At 43.2% G+C, this 22,962-nt stretch overlaps 1 protein-coding gene across 1 annotated transcript in view; it reads left to right on the top strand.

Annotated features, from left to right (window-relative positions):
- Positions 1–22,962, top strand: part of LOC111150497 (EF-hand domain containing 2) — a 188,316-nt gene that overhangs the window by 85,999 nt on the left and 79,355 nt on the right. The window contains exons 5-10 of the mRNA XM_022507976.1: positions 650–901; positions 3,838–3,951; positions 4,320–4,458; positions 10,944–11,109; positions 18,917–19,059; positions 21,695–21,891. Of these exons, the coding sequence (XP_022363684.1) occupies positions 650–901; positions 3,838–3,951; positions 4,320–4,458; positions 10,944–11,109; positions 18,917–19,059; positions 21,695–21,891 (1,011 nt within the window). The remainder of the gene's footprint in view (positions 1–649; positions 902–3,837; positions 3,952–4,319; positions 4,459–10,943; positions 11,110–18,916; positions 19,060–21,694; positions 21,892–22,962) is intronic.

Here is a 22,962-nt window from a genome sequence, read left to right as displayed (position 1 = left end):
TCATAAGTAGGCAGAGAGGCAGGCAGAGAGAGAGAGGGAAGCAGGATCCCTGCTGAGCAGAGAGCCTGATGTGGGGCTCGATCCCAGAACCCTGAGATCATGACCTGAGCTGAAGGCAGAGGCTTAAACCACTGAGCCACCCAGGTGCCCCTCAGATGTATAAATCTTAAGCATACAAATCAACAAGTTTTGGAAAATGTATGCAGTTTAATAAGTGACACAAAAATCAAGATGTGGAATATTTCCATCACCCCAGAAAATTCCCTTCTCCCCCTTTCTGGACAGTCCCCTACCCAGAGAGGAAATTACCATTTTAATTTCTGTCACCACATGTTAGTTTTGTGTGTTCTTAAGCATTTTAAGTCCTGGAAAAAAGCCAGTTTTCAAAGACAACCCGAAGTGTATTTTAGTGTTTCAGATTACTGTTTGATCTTAAATGATTTCTACTACTTGATTGTCTGTATTTTTAAGGTGAAAACTTGCTGTAGGTGTATCTACATGTATGTCATTAACGTGTTGACATTTAAAAAAAATAAATATCCCGTCATAGTCAATGGGCAAGATATCTTTACATTCTTTGATAGCTTGCGTCTCAGAAGTGGTTGCGTGGAAGTGCTGTTCTTGACTTTTTTTTTTTTTCTGTTTTCAGACTCTAGACTGCATGGGCCCCTTACGTCCTTATGAGTCCTTTGACACCCTGAAACAGTTCCTTGAATACGATAGGAAGGTGTTACGTTTTTTCTGCCTGTGGGATGACTCCGCCTCGCTGTTTGGGGACCGTAGGGAACTCATTCTGCATTACTTTCTGTCTGATGATACCATTGAAGTCAAAGAAGTGATACCACACAACTCAGGCCGGGATGCTATGTCCTTGTTCCTCCAGAGAAGAAAGCTCCCTAAGGTGAGCAGCGGACACAGAACCCCTTTCCACATTTGCCTGTGACCTCAAAGACACTCGTCACTCCCTGTCTGGAATGTCGGGCCCAGGTATCAGTCACCATATGTTAGTACAGGTGTCTAGAAAAGCTTGATTTTGTGCTCTCTCCTAAGATACATCTGTGAAAGTACCATAGAGGATATGACAAATTGAGGTAGGAATATTTGGGATTTAATTAAGGCAAGTAAAGGAAGAAAGTCAAATGTAAGAGAAAGCACATATTTATTACAGAGTTCGTAATCAGTCTTCTGAATGTAAAAGACTCTCTAGTTAGAATTGCTCTTGGGGTGCCTGGGGGGCACAGTCAACTGAGTGTATGACTCTTGATTTCAACTCAGGTCATAATCTTGGGGTCCTCCACTCAGTGCAGAGGTCTGCTTGAGGGTCTCTCTTCCTCTACCCTCTCACCAATAAAAAAATAAATCTTAAAAAATAATTTAAAACACAGTTGCTCATGCCCTTGGGTAGGGCACTGGCCTCTGGCCTCTATATTTTACTGAGGAAGTTGCATGGTTTTGGTCTATGTTGTGAATGTACAAATACACACACACATGCACACATACATGCACACACACACACACACTCCTATAAGCGTATGCACAAGAGTGACTCTTAGAAGAGTAGCCATCAGTCACCAACTAGCCATTGGCTAGCGTCAATGACAGCTTTTACATTTTGTTACTATTAAAAGAGAGTTGTGAGACTGATCTCTACATGTTCACGGCCATGTGAGAGCTAATGTAACTTGGGTGCAGCAGAAACAGCACAGAGACAGAAGACCTGGGTTAGAATTATGGGTCTCCCACTTAAAAGCTGTCTGACCTTCAGCAAGTCACGTCACTTCTCTGAGTGTATTTCCCTATCTCTAAAATGCTGGTAACAAGGCCTCCCTCTGGAAGTAACTGTAAAAGGATAGTATAGTAAAAGACACCCACTAAGAACCTAAAAACACTATAAGGACACATAAAAACATAAAATCCTTTTCACAGTTCTGTGTTATGTTTCATTTGTTATTTGGATAAAATATTTTTTAAAAAATATTTTTAAAATTTATTTATTTGAGAGAGAGAGAGAGAGAGAGTGAGAGAGCACATGTGCAAATATGTGCTTGGGAGCAGGAAGGGCAGAGGGAGAGGGAGAAACAGACTCCCCGCTGAGCTGGGAGCTTAACGCCAGGCTCAGTCCTACGATCCAGAGATCATGACGGGAGCTGAAGGCAGATGCTTAACCGACTGAGCCACCCAGGCATCCCTGGTTAAAAGTTTTTAACTATTTTAGAATGGCTCTGACTGATATGCTAATTATAAAATAATAATGACGCACCTGACATTTGCAGTGTGTCTTGACATCATTTGATTCATTTATTCATTCAGCAAATATTTATCAAGTGTCAACTATGTGCTGGCTCTGAGGTTACAGTGTGAAAGAAAATGGATTAAGTCCCGATTTGTGGAACTTACATTCTCATGGGGGAGAGAGAAAATAGCAGTAGGTATTCCCTTGACACTCAAGCATCCTTTGAGAAAGCAAGGAATCAGTACTATTATCGCAGTTAGATGACAAAACTGAAGTTCCCAGAAGGTAAATATCTGGCTCCGAGTCCTGTAGCTAGTAAGCGGCGAAGACAGAATGTGCTCCAAGTACGCTGGTTTTCTGTTACGTGGCTTACTTGCACCCCACAACTACTAAATTCACACATTTGAACTTGGCATTTTATGTCGCACGTATCAGGGATGATTCAGATTTCTCATCTGTATATGATTTGAGAAACTGATCACTATCAATTTGCATAAGTTAGTTAGGAGATTTCCCGCAGCTCCTGCAACTGCTGGGACCACCCCCAGTGCACGGAACTGAGGAGCATCGAGGGTCGCTCCGGGCCACAGTTTCTGGTAAAGGCTGACTGTGCTCTGTTGTTCTTGTGCCTCGCCCGCTGCCTCTGTCTCGCCGCCAGCTAGTGCTTCCCAAGCTCAGGATTGGGCAGGATGCTAAGCTGAGTAAAGACGGCAAGGCACGGTTTCTTCCTCAGGGCATTTCGTAGTTGAATGCAGAGAAAAGATGTCTGCCGATGAGGCATTTTAGAGAACCACAAGGGCTGCTTTAACCCTGTGGTAGGTGCTATGGAGGTGTGGACTGGGGACAGGCCAGGAGCATGGGAAGGGTCAGGGGAATAATGGGCCTTGATCAGGGCCTTGAAGGATGGGTGTGGAAGTATAGAGGGAGGTACATGGAGTGTGATGGCCGAAAAGAACTGTGTTAGCGAGAGGATAGCTACATTTCTCTCTGCCCTTCTATTCTAGGTTCTTGGCTGAGACCACGCCCCCCCATACCCAGAATAACAGATTAACAGGAGAAAGACCAACAAACATTTAATTACCTGCATACCTCCTGTAAGGAAAGGAAAATGGAGTAACTCCCTGAAATGGCCAAAGCCACCATCTTAAACATCATCTCGTCTTAAAGATGGAACAAACTGCCAGGGGAGGTGGGAAGGAGGCCAGTTATAGGGGGTCATGGAGAAAAGCACAGTAAACAAGAGGAAGGTTGTTACGTAGATTTATGTTGTCTTTTCCATTAATCAGAGGTTTTAGAGAGTACGAGTCTTCTTTCTTTTCCTGGTACACAGAGGGAGACACTCTTACAAACGGAGATTTCTTTATAGATGTACATTTTTTTTTATACAGAAGGATAATTGGTACTCAGCTTTTCCTGTGCCTGCCGTTTCTTAAAAATAACCAGCTCAAAATAATCAGTACACCCAAGAGACATATTTTGGGGTGGCGTGTTCACGCCCCTTCACATACAATGCGTATTTCCCAGTTGAGCCCCTCACCCTTCCCGGCTCTGTGTTTAGTAGGCCATCCACCACACCACACACTTGTTTGCATTCTGTCTTCTAGTACGGCCCACCTGGAGTCTATCAGCCAGGCCAGATAACAGATCGAACAGTTCTTAATGTGTACAGTGGCTTGGGAGAAAACCGAGTCAAAGGCTACCTATTGGATAAATACAAGGTAAGGAGCCTCACGTTTTGTTGCTCTTTCCAGTGTGGCTCTCCTGGAACCTGACATGTGCAGGGAGTCACAGATTGTCTTGGGGGATTGACTATGAATGAAGTTAATGACTATATAAATGCACATGCAACGCATCGCTGTCTGTCCACACCGAATGTGCTTAAGTGCGTGTATAAAGAGTTTCCAAGTGTTAACACCGACTGCTTGTTTTGGCTTGGTTTTTAAAATCCTGTTGTAAATGATACAATTGAGGGGTGGGTTTTTGTTTTGGTTTGGTTTGGTTTTGCAATTATGTTTCTTTCGGGAATGGATTCCTACCTCTTTGGAGGGTCTGTGGTGCCCACACTTTGTTCCTTTGTTTTTATTAGCTAGGAAAAGTAGATCAAGAGTTTTATAAAGATGATGACCTGTTCATAGGAGCCACCATCAACGTGTGGGGAAGGAAAGTGCTGCTTTGTGACTGTGATGAATTCACGAAGACTTATTATAAGACAAAATATGGAATTGGTAAGCGAAACGTATGTCCATTAGAAAATACATTTTAAAACTTGGAATCTTTGTCCCCTATGTAAGATTTTACTTTTGGGTTTGAAAGTCTAAGCTCATCATCGCTACCATTTATGGAGCATTTGCTCTCTGTTGGGCGTTCGTTGGCTTCCTTATTCCTAACAATGATTCTAGGCTCATTACCTCCATTTTTGAGGTAAAGAAACTGAGGCTTGGAAGCGGCTCACTTGTCAGAGGTTGTGCAGTGAGTGAGGGGTGAGCTGAGATTTGAGCTTGCCTGCCCGCTGCCAGAGGCTTCGGTTTTCCTTTATAGCCAGCCCCCTGCCTTACTGCAATATGGGGTCAGTGTTTTCTGGTCGAGCAACTGAAATGGGAATCTGAATGCTTTTCTTTTCACTGAATTCTTGCTTACTACAATGGTTATACTGCTTCTTGAGTTTTCTGGGGAATTCTCTTGTGTCAGTTTGCTCTACCTTTGCTGGTGAAGCCTGGCTACGTTTCCAGCTTTCTCTCTTCTTGGGTATCCGTTCTATTCAGATAAGTTCAGTTCAGAATGAAGACATGTGATTTATTAAGAACCTACTGGGCACAGGTTATTGTAGTAGGACTTAGGAGCTACAGAGTTAAAGAGTTTCTTGGGCTGGAAGGAGAGTGGAAACCTATAGCACATTGGATGGTGTTATGAGAATGACAGAAGCAGGCAGAGGATCTGATACGAGACCTGACAAACAAACCCCTCATTTGTGAAACCTGCCAGCCAGCTCTGCCCCCTTCCTGGGCCCTGTTCCAGGTACCTGCTGGCGCTAGGCTAAGTGGGGGTGGCGGGAGTTGCTGACCTCCCAGGCTGGGATCTGGCTGGGGTAGGAGGGCTTATTCCTGCATGCCTTTCCGAACCTTGGAGTGTTCTGGTGAGCACACTTCCCTGAGGGATGAGATGGAGGCCAGAAGCAACCACAGCTTTCTAGAAGACAAGGTGCTTTTTCTTTAGAATGAGACGAGCACCTCACAGGTCTTGGTGTTCCATTGTGGAGTATTCCCAAACTCCTGGGAATCTCTTTCTTTCTTTCTCTTTAAAGATTTTATTTATTTATTTATTTAGAGAGAGCTGGATAGGGGGCAGATGCAGAGAGAGAGGGAGAGAGAATCTCAAGCAGGCTTCACACTCAGTGCAGAGCCCAATGCGGGGCTCAGTCCCAAGACCCTGAGATCATGACCTGAGCCGAAACCAAGAGTCGGATACTTAAGCAACAGCCACCAGGCGCCCTTCCTCCTGGGAATTCATATCTCGTGGGAGAAGGCATGTACCACACACAAAGCATTGGAACAAAAAAGGACATTGAATTTCACTCTTCAGTACATTAAGGGAATTTGTTCCACTGCAGCTGCAATGCCATATTAGGCAAAATGTGTGGGCCCTGTGGGGCCAAATTGGTGGGGTCTCCCAACATTCTTCCTCGTCTGTGGACACCATTGGGCATATTGGTTTTGGGGACTGTGAGCAAGAGGCATCCAGGATAGTGCATGTGGTGGCTATTGTAGGAAGTGGCTAGTGGCCCATAGGTCTTTGTATAGGAGAATTTGTTTTTTGTTGGTTTTTTTTTTAAGATTTTATTTATTTATTTGACAGAAATCACAAGTAGGCAGAGAGGCAGGCAGGGGTGGGGGGGAAGCAGGCTCCCTGCTGAGCAGAGAGCCCAATGCGGGGCTCAATCCCAGGACCCTGCGATCATGACCAGAACTGAAGGCAGAGGCTTTAACCCACTGAGCCACCCAGGTGCCCCAGAGATTTGTTTTTTTATAAATGTCGGTGCCTATTTAAAGCCAATAAATCTTCAGTGTTGGCTACTTAAAATTTGAAATATATATATATAAAAGATGAGTTAACCAAAAACACTGACTTCTGTCCCACTGAATGATTATCTTCGTGTAAAGGATGGGGCAAAGTTTCCAAACCATCCTAGGATCCCTTCGACCTAGAGCCCAACATCTGGTTGGTGTTTGTCTGTCAGCTTAATTTTGAGACTCTGAAGGTGGCATTTGGTAAAATGGACATGGTTCTGGCGAGACATGGGACACTCTTAGTTTCTTAACATGTTGGCAGGGAACTTGCCGAGGCAGAATGAATTCACTGGTGTACTCTGTATGGATCTGCTTCAGGTGACCCATGGTCCATTTCCGTGGAGCCCTAGCGCTTAATTTCTTTCTGCTCACTTCTTTTGTTCACTCTATAGGATTATGTATTATGTAAAAAAAACAAAACAAAACAGTTTGTGCCTTTAAAGCTAATATAACACGAGCATTATGCGTTTAAACAGAAAATTATGCAAATGCAAAATTATGATGCATTTTATAGTCACGCTGACTTTTTATATTTCTCATAACATATGTTAAAATATCCCATTTAACAGTCACTATTATTACACAACATTTCTTGAGTAACAACAGTGTACTTAATGTAAGTAATGACTAGAAATTATATCCACGATGCAGCGGGGGCGGGGGTGGGTGGGTTGTGAATCCGTGTTCTCTGATAATCTTTACATTGCCTTTTCTGACTTTTTGGTAAGGTTAAATTAAGATGCTTCATGTTACTTGGATACCGTTACTTCTGACATTTTCATTTGGTTGATAATTCATTCTGCTTCTCCAAATTCGTAAGACCAAATTCTATACACTGTACTTCAGGATTTTGGGAGCTTAGACCTGAACAAGGTCCTGCCCATACCCGAGGTCACCTTTCCTTCCATGTCAATAACTGTGGTCGGTAGAATGCGTAGTGTCTCTGCTCTGCAGCCCCACAGGAAGGAGCTGGCAAGTGCTTACCACACACCAGGGACCTCCTAAGAAGAAGCCAGAGGGGACATTGGTAAATGCAGCCTCAGGTGCTTTTTTCCAAGAGCTATTTGCACCCTGGTGTAAAACCCAATTTGCCTCCTAAAAAGAGAAGATTCTTCTGTGCATTTAAGGATTCTAAGGAAAAAGCAATTCCGTCGACTTCTTGCACAAAACACTCCAGTGTGACTACCCCACCAGGCAGCTTGGCCATCCCGCCAGCCCTGGCTCACCTGCTGGGTGGTAGCATGTCGCTCCCTCATTATTTCGTGTGGATGAACATGGACTGGCAGATGGAGGCCTGTTGGACTTTCCTGTAGCATAAAGGTTAGAAAAGGCTCCAGGGGCTCCAGCATGTGTTTCTTTCACCGAAGGAACAGGGACTTGAAACAGCTCTTACCTAGAATTTCCTGCCTTGGGTTATTTCTTTGCTATAGGAGGACTTGCTGGTCATCCATTCTTAGGAGCTGGGACAACCAACAAGTAAAAGACCAGCCGTTCCCCATTGCTCTTGAATATTTCCGAGGCTGTACTGACATGAAGGATGAGCACAGTTGTTAAAGCATCTTTAATTTTGCAGTATTACTTCTGGACTGTTGATTAACTCTGAACTCCTGGTGCAGGAAGCAGTGGGACATCCAAGATGGGGAATTTAATAGTCATGTGAGCAGATGAGCCATCCCAGGCTACAACAATGGAGTAGACTTTGCTTCTGGTTGCACGATATGACCTTAATGGGTGGAACAGTTTTATCCCTTTGTCTTCCCCTGTGAAGTCCAGTGGATTGAGGAATCGATGGTCCCCAAGGATTTTCTAGCTACAGCTCAGAAGTATGCGATTCATTAATGATTTGACCCAGAAATGAACATCCCATCCAAATTAGTTGACCTGGGTATTGTACAAGCAGAGGGGGATTTGCTTTGACGTTCATGAAGCTCGAGTTTTAGGGTTCTTCCTTTGCAGGAGCCCCAGTCCAAGGCCGTGGACCTGAGTTTGTCTTCATAATTTGGCATTCTTTGTATTGAAGAGCTTCTCCCAAATTATGTAAGCCTCAGGCCTCCCCAAATGTGAGTCCATATGTGGTTACTAGAACATACAAGATGAACTTTGAGGTGATTGAAGGCTTTTTCCAGCGTAGTTTCCAACTGAGATGGCAAATAGTCGGTCACTGTAAAGTGTCATTAAGATTCATTTGAGAAACCTATCACTTTTCTGCAAATTTGTTGGAATCTAGTTAATCACGGCTGGACATTCAGTATATATGTTTGTGCAAGTCACTTGGAATTAGAGGAATCAGACCATTGGAAAGCCAGATGTGTCCCAGGGTTCAGGAGAGGGCCGTTGAAGAAGATATTTGGGAAGATGCTGTGTACAAAAACATGTCATTTTTCATGTATCCAACAAATAGTTTTTAATACCTGAAACATGCAGGATGCTAGGAACACCAAAGACATGGAACACCAAACACCATGCTTTGGAACACCAAAGACATGAAGCATATTCAGGGGCAAGTCCCAAGCCTTGTGAAGGTATACAATTACCCAGAGACATGAGCTCTTGGGTCAGAGTATCCAGAAAGATGGACGCGGGACAAAAAATCAGGCAAGTGGAGTGGAACCGTCCTTGGCGTTTATACACTAGATGGCACTGTGGGTGCAGAGGAAAGCTCTGACTTGGTTCTTTTGTTACTTAAATCTGTTGCAAAAATTATGTAGTTGAGAAAACAAGGCTGTTATAAAACCTGTAATTTGGGGGGAGGTATAGAATGCATTCTTAATTACTTTGTGATTCAGTACGCATCCTCTTTCGGTTACACTCTTCAGATTAGTATGGAGAGTTGTCCGTATGGATGTGTCCCCTGTTAAGAGAAGCGGATCATGCCCCAGTTTTCTAATAATCACACTGAGCTTTCCCTGCCAGCCTCTGGTCCTTTCCCTGAAATGACGGTACCACTCAGTGGCATGTTTGATTTCATGGTTAGCAACAATAGGGTCTACTGCAGTTCTGCCTAATCCCAAAATCTGAATTTTCCTCTTTATCACCCAGATTTTAATTGCCACAAAAATAGCAATAGGAGAGGCTTGCTGTCACTTCTGTACTGGCTGCTTGGCTGCTGGCTCTCACTTGAGCCAGTGAGAAAGCTCTGATGGCGTTCTCTCTGCCAGTGTGTCTTCTGTGAACGGTTTCCGTTAGGATAGAACAGTACTCTTTTGGGGATCATGCTTGAGGGGATTTCACACAAAGCTGAGGAATAAGGAAGTCTAAGGAAATATGAAAGTTGAAAATGTCTTCAAATCAGAGTTAGAAATAGCTGCAGACCCTTAGCCTTTTGATCCATCTGTTTAAAAAAAAAAACCCTCAATTTTAAGAGTTAGGTTGCGTTGAATGACAAATTGATGCACATTTTCAGCGATAGAGATGTGCTCTAAGTCTGTACTCTTGCTTCTGCTAGGACTTTGACAGTGGAAAAGGAAATCATTGCTTATATGGAACTACTCTGAGTCCCAAATGGCACTACCTATGGGATATGAGAGCTTGGGGAAGGAGTAGAAGTTAGACTGCATGAGTTGTTTTCTTGTTGTGTTTTGCTTTCGGAAAGATCCTGGCATTTTCTTTGCCGTTTGTGGTGGAACAAATACAAGTAAGTGACTTGGAGCTCTCAGTTCAGCAGTCTCTTCCCTCTGGAGAGCACACTTGCTTCTCAGACATTCTACAGCTTCACAAACGAGGGCCTGAAAGCTGCCAGGGTGTTACAGATATGTCCGAAGCTCTCTGTCCATCTCTCCTGCCTCACAGATAAAAAGTACAGAAAGAAAATCAGTGGTATTTCCATGTAACACCCCCTGTGAGCGAGTAAGCAGGGGTTAGCTTTAAAGTTTTGTGTATTTGTTTGTTTTCAGTTTTATTTATGTGTGTGTTTTTGGTTTTTGTTTTGTTTTATTTTATTTTATTTTGTTTTTGTTTTTGCTTCATCACATTTTAGTCTTTTCTTGGTAGAAAAGACTTGGTAGTCTTTTCATTGTAGTCTTCTTGGGCAGTCACAAGCGCAACCCGGAGCGGTGGCTGGTGAGCAGTTTTGATTTTGTTTTGTCACTAGATGGGGAAGTGCCATGGCCTGGGGTTGAGTTGGAGGAAAGAGAGAGGCCTGAAAAAGTTGGACGCAGGAGGAGAGGACAGCGCATGGGGAAGGTAGAGGCAAAACAGGAGTTAGTCCTGTTTGGAAAGGAATTTGAAGAGTGAGTGTTGACTGGGCAGGAAGGGCCTAAGCTGCAGGTTAAAACAGGGGATGGGTGGCAAAAAGTCCCAAGTTTGAATTTTCATATCACTGGAACAATCAGGGAAGAATGAAAAATAGTCAGACATGGGGGTGTGATGACAAAAGATAAATGTTTACTTATTCGACATAGACAGTTTCTTTTTTTTTTCTTTTCTTTCTTTCGAACCAATGGCGATTATTGAGTGAGTTCTGTGGTTTTTGTAAACACAAATGAAACCTACCCTCCCAGGATTTTGCTGTGTTTTGTTTGAAAGAGTTTAAAATAGTCCACAAAGATCTCCATGTCCATCTTGAAAACATAACAAACCTTTCAAAACAGCCACAATCAGGGCAAAAAAAAAATATTGATGTTTCGTTCGCCTTTGTTTTGTTATAGAGAACTTCACCTCGATTCTGTGCAAGGCTCCACCTCCTCCAAAAATAGAAAGGAAATTTCCACCTTATACTGGCTTTGGTTCTGAAGAGGATTCTCTCCGCTCCTGCATAGGCCTCAGGCCCACACCTCATCAGAAGGACTTCAGGAAGTTCGTGGCAAAAGACAGGTGCTTGAGGGAACCATGACTTCAGTCTGATCTTTCCCAAATGTATTCAGGGTTTATACCATAATCTTCAGGGCGGAACATAAGACACTCAGCTCATGTAATTAAGAGTTCAGGAACATCACATTATAGCTTTTTAATGACACTGATTAACATGCAAGTATTAAGAGGTTCTTCGTTGAGTGGTTATTTTATTTTTTCCCAGTTTTATTGAAGTATACTTGACATATAATATTGTGTAATTTTTTAAAAAGATTTTATTTATTTATCAGAGAGAGAGAGTGTGCACACAAGCAGGGGGAGGGGCAGGCAGAGGGGGAGACACAGGCTTCCTGCTGAGCAAGGAACCCGATGTGGGACTCATTCCCAGGACCCTGGGGTTATGACCTGAGCCAAAGGCAGACGCTTAACCGACTGAGCCACCCAGGCGCCCCAACATTATATAATTTAAAGGTGTGCAACATAATGATTGGATACATATACATTTTGTAAAAATGATCACCACTGGAAGATTAGTTCATGTAAGTCATCTCCCATAGTTACGTTTTTTTTTTCTTCTGTGATGAGAACTTTTAAGATCTGGTCCCTCAGTAACTTTTCAATATACAATAGAGTATTGTTAACTACATACACCCTGTTGTACATTATTACATCCCTAGGACTTACTGATCTTATGACTGGAATTTTGTACCTTTTGATCCCCTCTACCCATTTTACCCACTCTCTTCCCCCCCGAGCTCTGGCAACCACCAGTCTGATCTGTTTCTGTGTGTTTGGTTTTTTGAGATTCCACACGTAAGTGAGATCATACAGTATTTGTCTTTCTCTGACTTATTTCACTGAGCATAATGCCCTCGAGGTCCATCCATGTTGTTGCAAATGGCGGGATTTCCTCCTTTTGTATAGTTGGATAATATTCCAGTGCGTGTACATATACCTGTATCCATCTGCCTGTCGCTGGATGCTTAGGTTGCTTCTATGTCTTGGCTGTTGTGCATAACGCAGTAAACCCGAGGGTGTGGGTATCCTTTCAAGTTAGTGATTTCATTTTCTCTGAATATATATCCAGAAGTGGAATGGCTGGATCATATGGTGGTTTTAATTTTTTGAGGAACCTCCATACCGTTTCCCAGAGTGGCTGCCCCCACTTCACGTTTCCACCAATAGTGCATGAAGGTTCCCTTTTCTCTACCACCAAGTGGTTATTTTCTTTTATTATTTTTTATTTTTATTTTCTGAAACTAGAGAACACTCCATGAATTTGCTTGTCATCCTAATGACGCAGCAGACACACTCATCTCTGTATTGTTCCAATTTAGTATAAGTGCTGCCGAAGTGTGCAATTGAGTGATTATTTTAACGAGTCAGCTAGAAGCTCCTAAAATTATATTACCCCCAATTGATGTTGCCTTTCCTTACATATATCTCCTCAAGATGGTCCCTTGGAAGTGGTATAGAGTAGGGGTCAGCAAAATTTGTCTTGAAGAGTCAGATACTAAATATTTTTGGCTTTGAAGGCCATAGGGTCTCTGTTAGAACCATCCAGTTCTGTCACCATAATGTGAAAGGATCTGTAGAGCCCATAAACAAAGGTGTGACTGGTTCCAATAAAACTTTGTGTATGGACACTGACATTGGATTTCATATAATTTTTGCATATCACAAAATAATATCTTCTTGATGTTTTCACCCATTGAAAAACGTGAAAACCATTCTTAGCTTACAGCCCATGCAAAACCGGGTGGCTGGCCATATTTGATCCACATGCTGTAGTTTGCCTACCCTTGGTCTCAAGGCTTTAGTGACTCTGAAGTATTTTTCAGACTTTTATTTGACGACTGATGTTGTTTTCCTTTGAGAAGTTTGGCTGAGTTTAGTAACCGTAGATTGCTCCCATGGCCAAATATAATTTCAAAATATGGACTTTCAAAACTTTTCCTAATATATACAAGGAAAAATCTCCCACTCCATCATGTGTGTAGAATGTGGGCACAGCCCATGGCCACTTTTTTACTTCTTCAGGGAGATGAGGCCCCTGAGAAAGAAGTTGGGGGGGGAAATGGCGGGAAAATGTTGCAGATTTTTGAATAGGATGTGGGCTAACCATTGAAGTCCTGCATGAGGGGATTAGTGAGTCAGGAGAACTGGTAGAGGAAAATGATAAAGGAACATGTAGTAAGACCAGGAGAAGGAGATGAAAAATATAGCATCCTGAATTTGATATAAAATCTAATGGGATCAGATGCAATCGTAGAACCATTTTGACATAGAGAAAATAATCGTTTTGCCGTGCTTGTAAAAATGACAAAAATACATGAAGAATTGTATAGAATGTCAAAAAGGTTGTCTTCCTCATGACATGATGGCCTTTGCAAACTTTAAAGAAATAATCTTTGGGGCACCTGGCTGGCTCAGCCGGTGGAGCCTGTGACTCTTGATCTCAGGGTTGTAGGTTTGAGTTCCATGCTGGGTGTAGAGATAACATAAAAATAAAATCTTTTTTAAAAAAGCCAATCCTTTATTTTGAAGTACTTTAGGGTTCTGTTTTTTTTTTTTTTTTAAGTGCTAGAATAGATGCTACTCAAAGTGTGGTCCCCACACTGGTTAGAAACACTAATTCTTGTGCCTAATCCTAGACCTCCTAAGGCAGAGACTCTGGGGGTTGGTAGGACCCCTTACTGTGTTTTAACCAGCCTTCCAGGGGGTTCTGATATGCACCAGACTTTGAGAACCACTGCTTTCAATCACATCAGGGGGATACCAACTCATACGCCATCCTCCTTATGGATAACAGAGTTTACCGTGAGGTTTCAGGGCAGGACTTCTGATGGATACTTTTCACTAACTGCTGTTTTTTAGGGCAGCCACCCGAAGGAGGCGGGCAAGAAGAATGTCCCTATTGTAAAAGGAGAGGGAATTTTTCTTATAAGTAAACAAGATGAAATATGATCTAGGGTGTTGGTTCTGGAACCCAGGGGGAAAACAGCTCCTTGTGGGTAGCTGCCTTAGTCTCTCTCTTTCTGTCTACACCGCATCAACTTGCCCACAGAGCATGGACCGTAGACAGCATTCCACGTTCTCGTCCTGCTGTCAGGACTGGATGACGGTGGCACAGGCACAAATGTGTCTAATTTTGTTTCTTTCTGTCCACTGCTCGCTCTGAGCCAGGAATACACTTCCTTCAAGCTCCTCCCACACAGTGACCTTGTTTCCATAGTAACTGGCACATTCAGCTAGAGACTTACACATGAGTTTGAATAACTCAAGGTTTTAAAGCTGTGAGAACCTAGGGAAGACGGTCCACAAAGCATGCAAAAGACAGTTTCTTCATGCAGATAAAGTGGGAATTGAGATGTGTAGTTGTGTGTGACGTGTGTCGATTATATGTATGTTGCTGTTAGAAATCTCCTGGGTGCTAATCATTGTATGAGGTTACTGGTGATCTACTTTAATTCGCTGGAGGAGGAAATAGTTCCAAATTAGAACATATGAGGTTTTTGATGGAATGAAGGCCTTTATTTTCTGGGTAAAAATTCACTGTGGTGGCCTGCTGGGCAGATTGTCTAGTCTGATTTGGGAGAACCAGAATAGTATCTTTCTCCCTGCACTGGTGGAATTAGTTACTTTGTTCTCTGTGTGCCCACAATACTCTGCTGGTCATACCTCTTGTAGTTGTAATAATAATAATAATAATAATAATAATAATATTACTACTGCTGATAAGCAATTTGCGATTATGGTATGCTAAGTACTTTATAATACTTGATCTCATGTATTCCTCAAAACAACCCCATGAAATAAATAACATTATCGTACCCATTCTTCACACGAGGGAACTGAGGGTCAGAGATTTTATGCCATTTGCCCAGGCTCTCCCAGCTCATTTGTAGTTGAGCTGGGATTTGAAACCAGAGAAGTCTAACTCCTGGAGTTGACCTTTCTTTCTCCAGAGCCTGTACGATTCGCGGTGTGTGGCAATTACTTGTTCGTGGAATCGTGGTGTCCCCCTAGATCAAGAGGTCCTTCAGGGCAGGGACTGGCTTTACTGCTTCCCTCAGAGTGAGAACAGCACTGGCTGCATGCTTGGGGCTCGTTAAATATTTTGTCCCAGAAGGGAAGGAAGTTATTTTCTCATCATTAAGTAAGACTTCATGTTTCTTCCAACCCCGAGAGTATAGCTCTCGCTGTTTTTGAGGTTTTCAGTGGGTACGTAGCCCTGAGCGATCCATTCATTTTCCTGGTCCGTAAACACAGGGCACCTGCCTGTGTGCCAAGCCCTGATCTAAGGGCTTGGGATTCGTCATTGAACAGAACAGACATGCAGCCCTGCTCTCCTAGAACTTACAGTCTAACTGGGGGAGGCAGATAGCGCACACCACGGCTAACAGAGAAGGGCATTCTATAAGTACGGAGAAGGTGTTAAGTACCATGGACGAAGTCAAGCAGGTAATAAGTTGCTATGAGAAGAATAAAGAGGAACTGGCAGGGTGAGGCTGAGGCGTACCCCTGGTTTCATTTTTAAAAAGAGCATGGTCTGGATGGGCTTTACAAAAGGGAAGAAATATGTTCTGGGCTGAAGGAACAGTTGGTGTAAGGGCCCTGAGCAAGGAGCAGGTTGACATAGATAGAAGATGAGGGTAGAGGGCAGAGAAGACAGATTAGAAGAGGTAATGGGGGCTCAGATGCCATAGGGCCTTGCAGATCATTGTAAGGGTTCTTTTGACTTTGAGTGATAAGAGGACTCCTTGGGAAATCAGAGCAGGGGGAGTGACTTGATCTGATTTACATATTAAAGCAATCACTCCAGTGGCCCTGTTGTCAGTAGAGAGCAGAAGGGCAATGGTGGCAGTAAGCGCTACTCCAGAGCCTGCCACAGCCATCCAAGAGAAAAGTTATGATGGCTCTGATCCTGGTGGGTGCCATGGAAATGATGAGATGTAGCAGATTCTGGAACTGTTTTTGAAGTTTGAGCTAACAGGATTCCGTGACAGATTTGGACATGAGGTCTGAAACCACAGAGGCATTAAGAATGACTCCCAAGGTTTCGGTCTGAGCAAGTGGAAGGATAGAATTGCTATCTACCAAGATGGGAAAGACTGTAGGTAGAACAGGTTTGGAGCAAGAACGGAACTTCAGTTTGGGCTCAAGTGAAGTGTGAGATGTCTCCTAAATACAAAATATAAGTAATATATATATATATAACAAATAAATGTATTTATATGTACTTGGGGTTCGGGAGAAAGGTCTGAGTTAAACATAGAAGTTTGGAAATCATTGGCATGTAGATGGTAGTTAAAGACTTGATACTAGAAGAAATCACCAAGGAAGTGAATATACACTGAGAAGTGGATGACCAAGTAATTCCTTATAGGATACCGCCTTTCCAATACAGCAAGGACAATAATCCGCATCTACATAGACCTGTGTTGTTCAAGGGTCACCTGTATGTTCTGCGTGGTCATGGCAGCTAGCTGCAGGTGGGTGTGTCTGAACCTATCCATGGCCCAGAAGGGCAGATGGAGCAATGTAGGTGGTATAACAGGAAGCAAAGAAAATGCTGGTTTTTTGAGGGTGAGGGAGTATTGTGATAAAAAGTTTAGAGAATGTTGATAATTAGCTTATTAGTCAAGGAAATAGCTGAAGATAACTCACAGTGTTTTCCAAAGTGTGCTCTGGGGGCCACTTCATCAGAACCTCCTGGGGAGCTTATTAAAAATGCAGGTTTCTGGAGATACAAGCTAACTACTGAATTCATATCCCTGGGGGTAGGACTCTGGATTCTGTATATTTAACAAGTTCCCCAGGTGACTTTTAAACACAACAAACTTTGTGAACTGCTGCTCTAAAGATTTTTGTTTGAGTAAATTATATTCCTGACTGACGAGCTCTCCAGAACACAAGACTTAGGTGAAAAAAAAAATGGCATTTTGAAAGTGAAAAACCCACACTTAACATACACACTTCTAAACGCACTTAAGTTCTAAGAAGCTAAATTTACAATAGTGTTCCTTTGGCCTGATGTTAAACCTCCTTCTGGTTGTTTCAGGGACATTCCTGTATCTGTGAAAGTTAATGGCTCCCCCAAATCTGTTTGTTGCTTATAAATCCAGTTATGTACCAGAGAAGATGGTTGACAAGGTGTAGCTCCCCCCATGCTCTCTGAGATCTGTCTGAAGCCAGGGAAACCAGGAACTAAGAAGAGAGAGCTGTGGAGCCCCGGCTGTTTTGCCCTAGGGTTCCTGGAGGCAAACCTCTGAACTGCTGCTTTCCACCTCAATGGAGGCCTTACGTCAATGTAGCTGAGAATCTTGGCGCCATGCTTTTCCAGCCCTGCTTCCTTGGACATTCGGAGAAAGGGGCAGAGAAAAGCAAATATGAAATATGGGTTCTGTTTTGTTCTATTTTGTTGTTTTGTTGTTGTATTTTCATTCTCTGTGACCACTGGGAAGGAATGATCTTTGGCATAGGAGAATCTGAAAGCGAGGGCCTCCCAGCTTTGAGTTGTGACAGGAAATTGATGAAGTTCATCGTTTATTTTACTTTGTGCCTCCCTGAGGTAATGATTTTGGTTACCAAAGACTTCCCCATGGGTTTAGTATTTTACAAAGGCCACCTTACACTAGCTGATTTCCGCATATGTGCTTCCACTCATGGACCATAAATTAATGTCTTCAATGACCAGGCAGTCAACTTGGGAACTTTTGATTCTAGAATTTGATCCCATCTTCAATAGTCACTAGACTATTTTATTCATGCATAGAATTCTGAGTGCAAATTTTAATCTATCTGGATCTTTTCATGACCTTCTACCAACATTTATTGAGTACTTATGATGTAAAAAGTATTGTATTAGCCAGTGGCTAATAAGGCACAGTCCTTGCCCTGGGGAAACAGACCTGTAATAGCCACTCACAATATGAGTGATAAGTGCTATATTTAATCTAGCATTATGTATTCTAGCATTTGCAAGGGAAGAGGTAATTTTTTTCTTGAAGGGAGTTGGAGGGATGCTGGGGATCTGGGGGAGTGGCTCAGGGAGGAGAGGATGTGGGGCTGGAAGGAAGCAAGAAATGGGCCTGAGAACGTGGGAGATGGCCACGGGGTCATGGCTCCAGGCACTGACAGGACATACCCTCTTGCTGCTGGACCAGTGAAGGCCAGGTGCTGTCCTTCCTGTTGACATGATTGTTGTGGCCGCTGACCAGCCTCGTGAGTGGGAAACACCTGTTCAAAGCAGCTGGTTTGAGGAGTGTGTTTATGACATTTGTTTTTGGTACATTTTCCCGATGGGTTACCCTGGACATCTAAAGAATAAGAGAGATTTTAATAAACTGAGAGAATTTCTCTGCATATAGATCTAAAGCCTAAATAATAAGAAGGTGGTTGAACTTTTTCAACTTCAGAGAGTTTATGCTACTCCCTTAATACTGTAGCACACGTGGCAGATGGGGGAGGTGGGTGAAATGGGTGGAGGGGGTCAAAAGGTACAACCTTCCAGTTACAAAATAGAGAAGTCCTGGGATGTAATACATTATGGTGTTTATAGTCAATAATACCGTATCGCATATTTGAAAGTTGCAAACAGAGTAGATCTTTAAAGTTCTCATCACAAGAAATAAAATATATAACTATGTGGGGTGGTAGGTGTTGAGTAGTCTTATTTCAGTGGTCATAGCGAATCATGTTGTACAGGTGAAATTAATATAATATTGTAAATCAGTTATACCTCAAAAAAATAGCATACCTTTGGCAGGGTTTTTTTTTTTTAATTCTGTAATAAGGCTGTAACCCTCATTTCTCTTCCATTTAGCTATGGCAACATAAGCAATATACTCCGGTTTTTTGCAAAACTCTTCACACACAAATGTGCAGATGTGGACAGGTTGTTTGTTATTTCGTACTTTCTCAGTGATGACACGATTTCAATATTTGAACCTATTGAGAGTAATTCAGGTAAGAGGTATAGCTCTTATAGCAATTTTCTCAGAATAAGAAACTGTCTCTTCATTTTGAAAGTTAGGGAGCGTGGTTTGATTTTATAACCTAGATGACTAAGACAGTGGCTTTTATTTCTTTTCTTTTTTTTTAACCACCAAAGTTCATTTTACAAAGCTCTCTTAAATGGGAACCCAGACATATAAAATGATGAAAGAGGAACAGGAAGAGTTTGGTTGGCTCAGGGTTGGGGGACTCTGGACGCCTTCTTTTGGAAAGTATTCCCCTTTCTGCTGTGGCCTTTGAGGTTCTTCTGTGGAATCCGGGGGCTTCAGAATCATGGTCTGTCTACCACCAGTTCCATGCAAAGACAGCAAGACAAGAGGAAATCTCTGTTTTTGATAGTACCACTGACAAAATGTTGGCTTAAGTATAAGACGATCCCAGATTTAAAAAAAAATTTAATTTTCAAAGTCTGTCTCCCTCTGGCTTCTCTGTCTGTCGAGGCTCTTGCCAAGGTTCCAGCAAACAGGCCCACGGAGTGCCTCTCTGCAGTGCACTGATGCTGTGGACATTGCCGGGACGAGCCATTGATTCTGACTTACCGAATTATGGAACTCTATGGCTCTGCTCTTTGTCCCAACACATTGAAAATTTTTATCTGTGCCGAAGGCACATCTGGGAAGAAGAATCAGTAGTGTGCTGGTAAACTGGCTTTCTGAAAAAAATTTAAAAGCCCTGATCTCCAACACTTGTCAGATGTCATGGAGCAGACACCTCAACCACAGTGCATTTCAAGCAACCAACAGTAACAACTGGCTTGGAAAATCCCTAACAATTTAATAGTCGGCCCTTAGGAGTTGCTGTGAGCCACTCTGTGCACCGATGAATAAGGCATAATTTGTATAACTAAGTCAGGCTGCATAGTGGTTGGAATAACGGATCAAATCCTAAAATATGAAATCAAATAGGAATAAGTAGAAAGTCATGGTCTTAAAGGTCAAAAAATCCTCTCTGGGGGTGCCTGCTTGGTAGACCATGTGACTCTTGATCTCAGGGTTGTGAGTTCAAGCCCCATGTTGGGTGTGGAGGCTACAAAAAAAAAAATCAACTCTGTACATCTAGAGTGGGGAAGATGATGGCCAAACAGATTGCAGCACTTCTAAAACAGGGTAATAGACGTCAACTGCAAGCATCTTAGTAATAATAGCAGCCATGATTACCTACCATTATCCTTAGGAAAAACTCCAAGAGGTTAAGTTTTATGTTAGTCCAGATCCTCCACGGGGCAAACCGCAAGATGGGACTGAATATAAAAGAGATTTACTAGGGAAAATGCCAGCAAGGGAAATTGTGGAAGGAGCCAGAAGAGGCCAGGAGAGCCGTCGGACTTCAGTGCCTGTCTGACTCCTGTGAAGGACAGCAGGAAGGAAGAAAGGAAAGAAAGTCTTAGATTGCAGGGAGATTCTAAGCAAGTTTCAGCTAGGCTGACCAGGAACCCGAGAGCCAAGTCATTAGTTGGAAGAAACTCCATCTTGCAGGAATGGACCTACCTTGGTATCCCTGTCCTGTCCAGTCATTTGTTGGCAGCAGCCCATGGGAAGCGTGACCTTGGTCCAAACCCAGGGTAGGTTTCAGAGCATAGCCACGGAGTGCTTTGTCGACTACATTCCCCGAGCTAGGTAATCTGAAAGACCCATTTTCATGGCTCCCTACAAATTTTATTCCATTTTACCAGTGAGAATTCAGAGGGGTTCCAAGAGATTAAATAACTCTTCAAGATCATCCAGCAAGTGACCGAGCCAGGATGGTCTCCAGCTGTTTGGCTACTAAGCCTGTGTCTTTCCGCCACTTCTGATGTTTAAATGTGGCAGGAGTGTGATGAAGCTGACGCCCAAAGCTCGGGTTGTATTCAGATGCCTGAAGGTTTCAGTTAAGTAGCAGTGAGAAGATACTGGAGTTTCATCCTCAGTTCTGCTCACTGCTTTCCAAGAGCCACAAAACAAAAACAAAAACAAAAAGCCCAAATAAGCCCCAGAAGAGAGCACATGAGATGGTCAGAATTCGGGAAAGTAAGAAATACGTGGCATTGCTAAAAGAAGCAAAGATATTTAGCCTGTAGGGGAAAAAAAAAAAAAAGTTATGGGACTCTCAGAGTTATCTTCAAACAGTTAAGTAAGCTTCTTTCCAGAAGCTGGGCATCCTCCACTTAATCTGCGTGTCGGAATAAATATAAGACATCATCTGGGACAGATAGGTGGAAATAAGCTCAAGTGGGGAATTTTCTACGTGGTACTATTCAAACCGTGCTCTGAAGCAGGGTTATCTTCTTAACGTCCCATTTCTCCGTATGCTGCTGGGCATACAGCAGGCACTTACTAAGTGTTTATTTAGGTGTTTGGATTGGGAAGGAAGTAGAGAGGGGAAAGAAAAGGCTGGAATGACGTATCTCTTTTTTTCTTTACACATTGACCTAGGGAATCTGTTGTTCTCCTAGTGCCTCATTCTCCCTTCAGGTCTGAGAAGAATAGGCAGTGTGAGCTCACAAGCTAAGCTGTACGGTCTGTGTTTGAGCAGGAAGGAACTCTAAAGGCAAGTTGTATGGTTCTTTGAAGAACAAAGGGTACTCATTAAGTTTTCTCTTTTTCTATAGGGATTACTGGTGGGAAGTTCTTGAAAAGAACTCGTGTTAAGAAGCCTGGGCAAGAGGTCTTTAAAAGTGAACTATCAGAATATATCAAGGCCGAGGAACTGTATATCGGAGCCAAAGTGAACGTGAATGGCTACCTGTTTCTTTTGCTCAATGCTGACAAGTACACCTTAAACTACATGGAAGCGAACTCAGATAGGGTGAGCTGCCTGTGGCACTCTCCACTTGCCCCTCAGCGCTCTGCAGTCTGTGTTTTTCTTTCTCTAGGCCTTTTCTTCTTCCTACCAGCCTTACATTGTGCATTCACACACGTGGCCATGAATAATGGATCTGCACGACTTGGCCACAGGTCCCGATCTCCTCTGTTTACACGCTGGGCCCTCTGGTGCCCAGCGGCACGGATGCCGGGCACAGGCAGGAGGCAGGCCCAGGGCTGAATCAAGTTTCCTGGCTTTTCTGCTGACGCTGACAATGTTTTCATAAAGAGATTCAGCGACTATAGGAAAGGAAGAAAATCCGGTGCCACACACTGCGCAGTCCCCGTTAATTGGCGTAGGCCTACGCAGACGGCCAAGGACGGAACAAACAGAAGCCCCAAGGGAACCCAGTAGTTGCTGGGGTTGCAGCTTTCCAGAACAGGAGCTACCTGAGGCCTAAATAAGAATTCAAGGACAAATTGGCAACAGTGAGCTGGGAGTTTTTTTCATTTGAAACAAAATGGCAGCTGGGTCCTGTCACTAAAAGTACTAGTATGGCAGTGCCCTTCTGGAAAAATAACAGTTGATGAATTCTTGATTTTGAGTGTGGATTGGTTTGGTGTGCAAACGTGTATATTTGAGGGACATTGCCTAATATTGAAAAATCTACCTAGAAACCATCTATTTCATTTTTTTAAAGATTTTGTTTGTTTACTTGAGAGAGAGAGAGCACGCGGGAGCACACAGAGGGAGAGGGAACACAAAGGCAGAGGGAGAAGCAGACTCCCCGCTGAGCAGAGAGCCCGACTTGGGGCTCCATCCCAGGAATCCGGGATCGTGACTGGAGCTGAAGACAGATGCCTAACTGACGGAGCGACCCAGGTGCCCCTAGAAACAATTTATTTTAGAAGTCTGCCTGTAAGGGGCTACCTTGGTGGCTCAGTCAGTTGAGCGTCTGCCCTTGGCTAGGGTCATGATCCCAGGGTCCTGGGGTGGAGTGCTGGGTCAGGCTTCCTGCTCAGCAGGGAGTCTGCTTCTCCCTCTCCTTCTGCCCCTCCCCCTATTCATGCTCTC

This window comes from Enhydra lutris, unplaced genomic scaffold (genome assembly GCF_002288905.1).
Source record: "Enhydra lutris kenyoni isolate GAN:26980312 unplaced genomic scaffold, ASM228890v2 scaffoldscaffold23, whole genome shotgun sequence".
Classification (NCBI taxonomy): domain Eukaryota; kingdom Metazoa; phylum Chordata; class Mammalia; order Carnivora; family Mustelidae; genus Enhydra; species Enhydra lutris.
The sequence above is the reverse complement of the archived record's forward strand: the minus strand, read 5'-3'. Positions and strand labels throughout refer to the sequence as shown.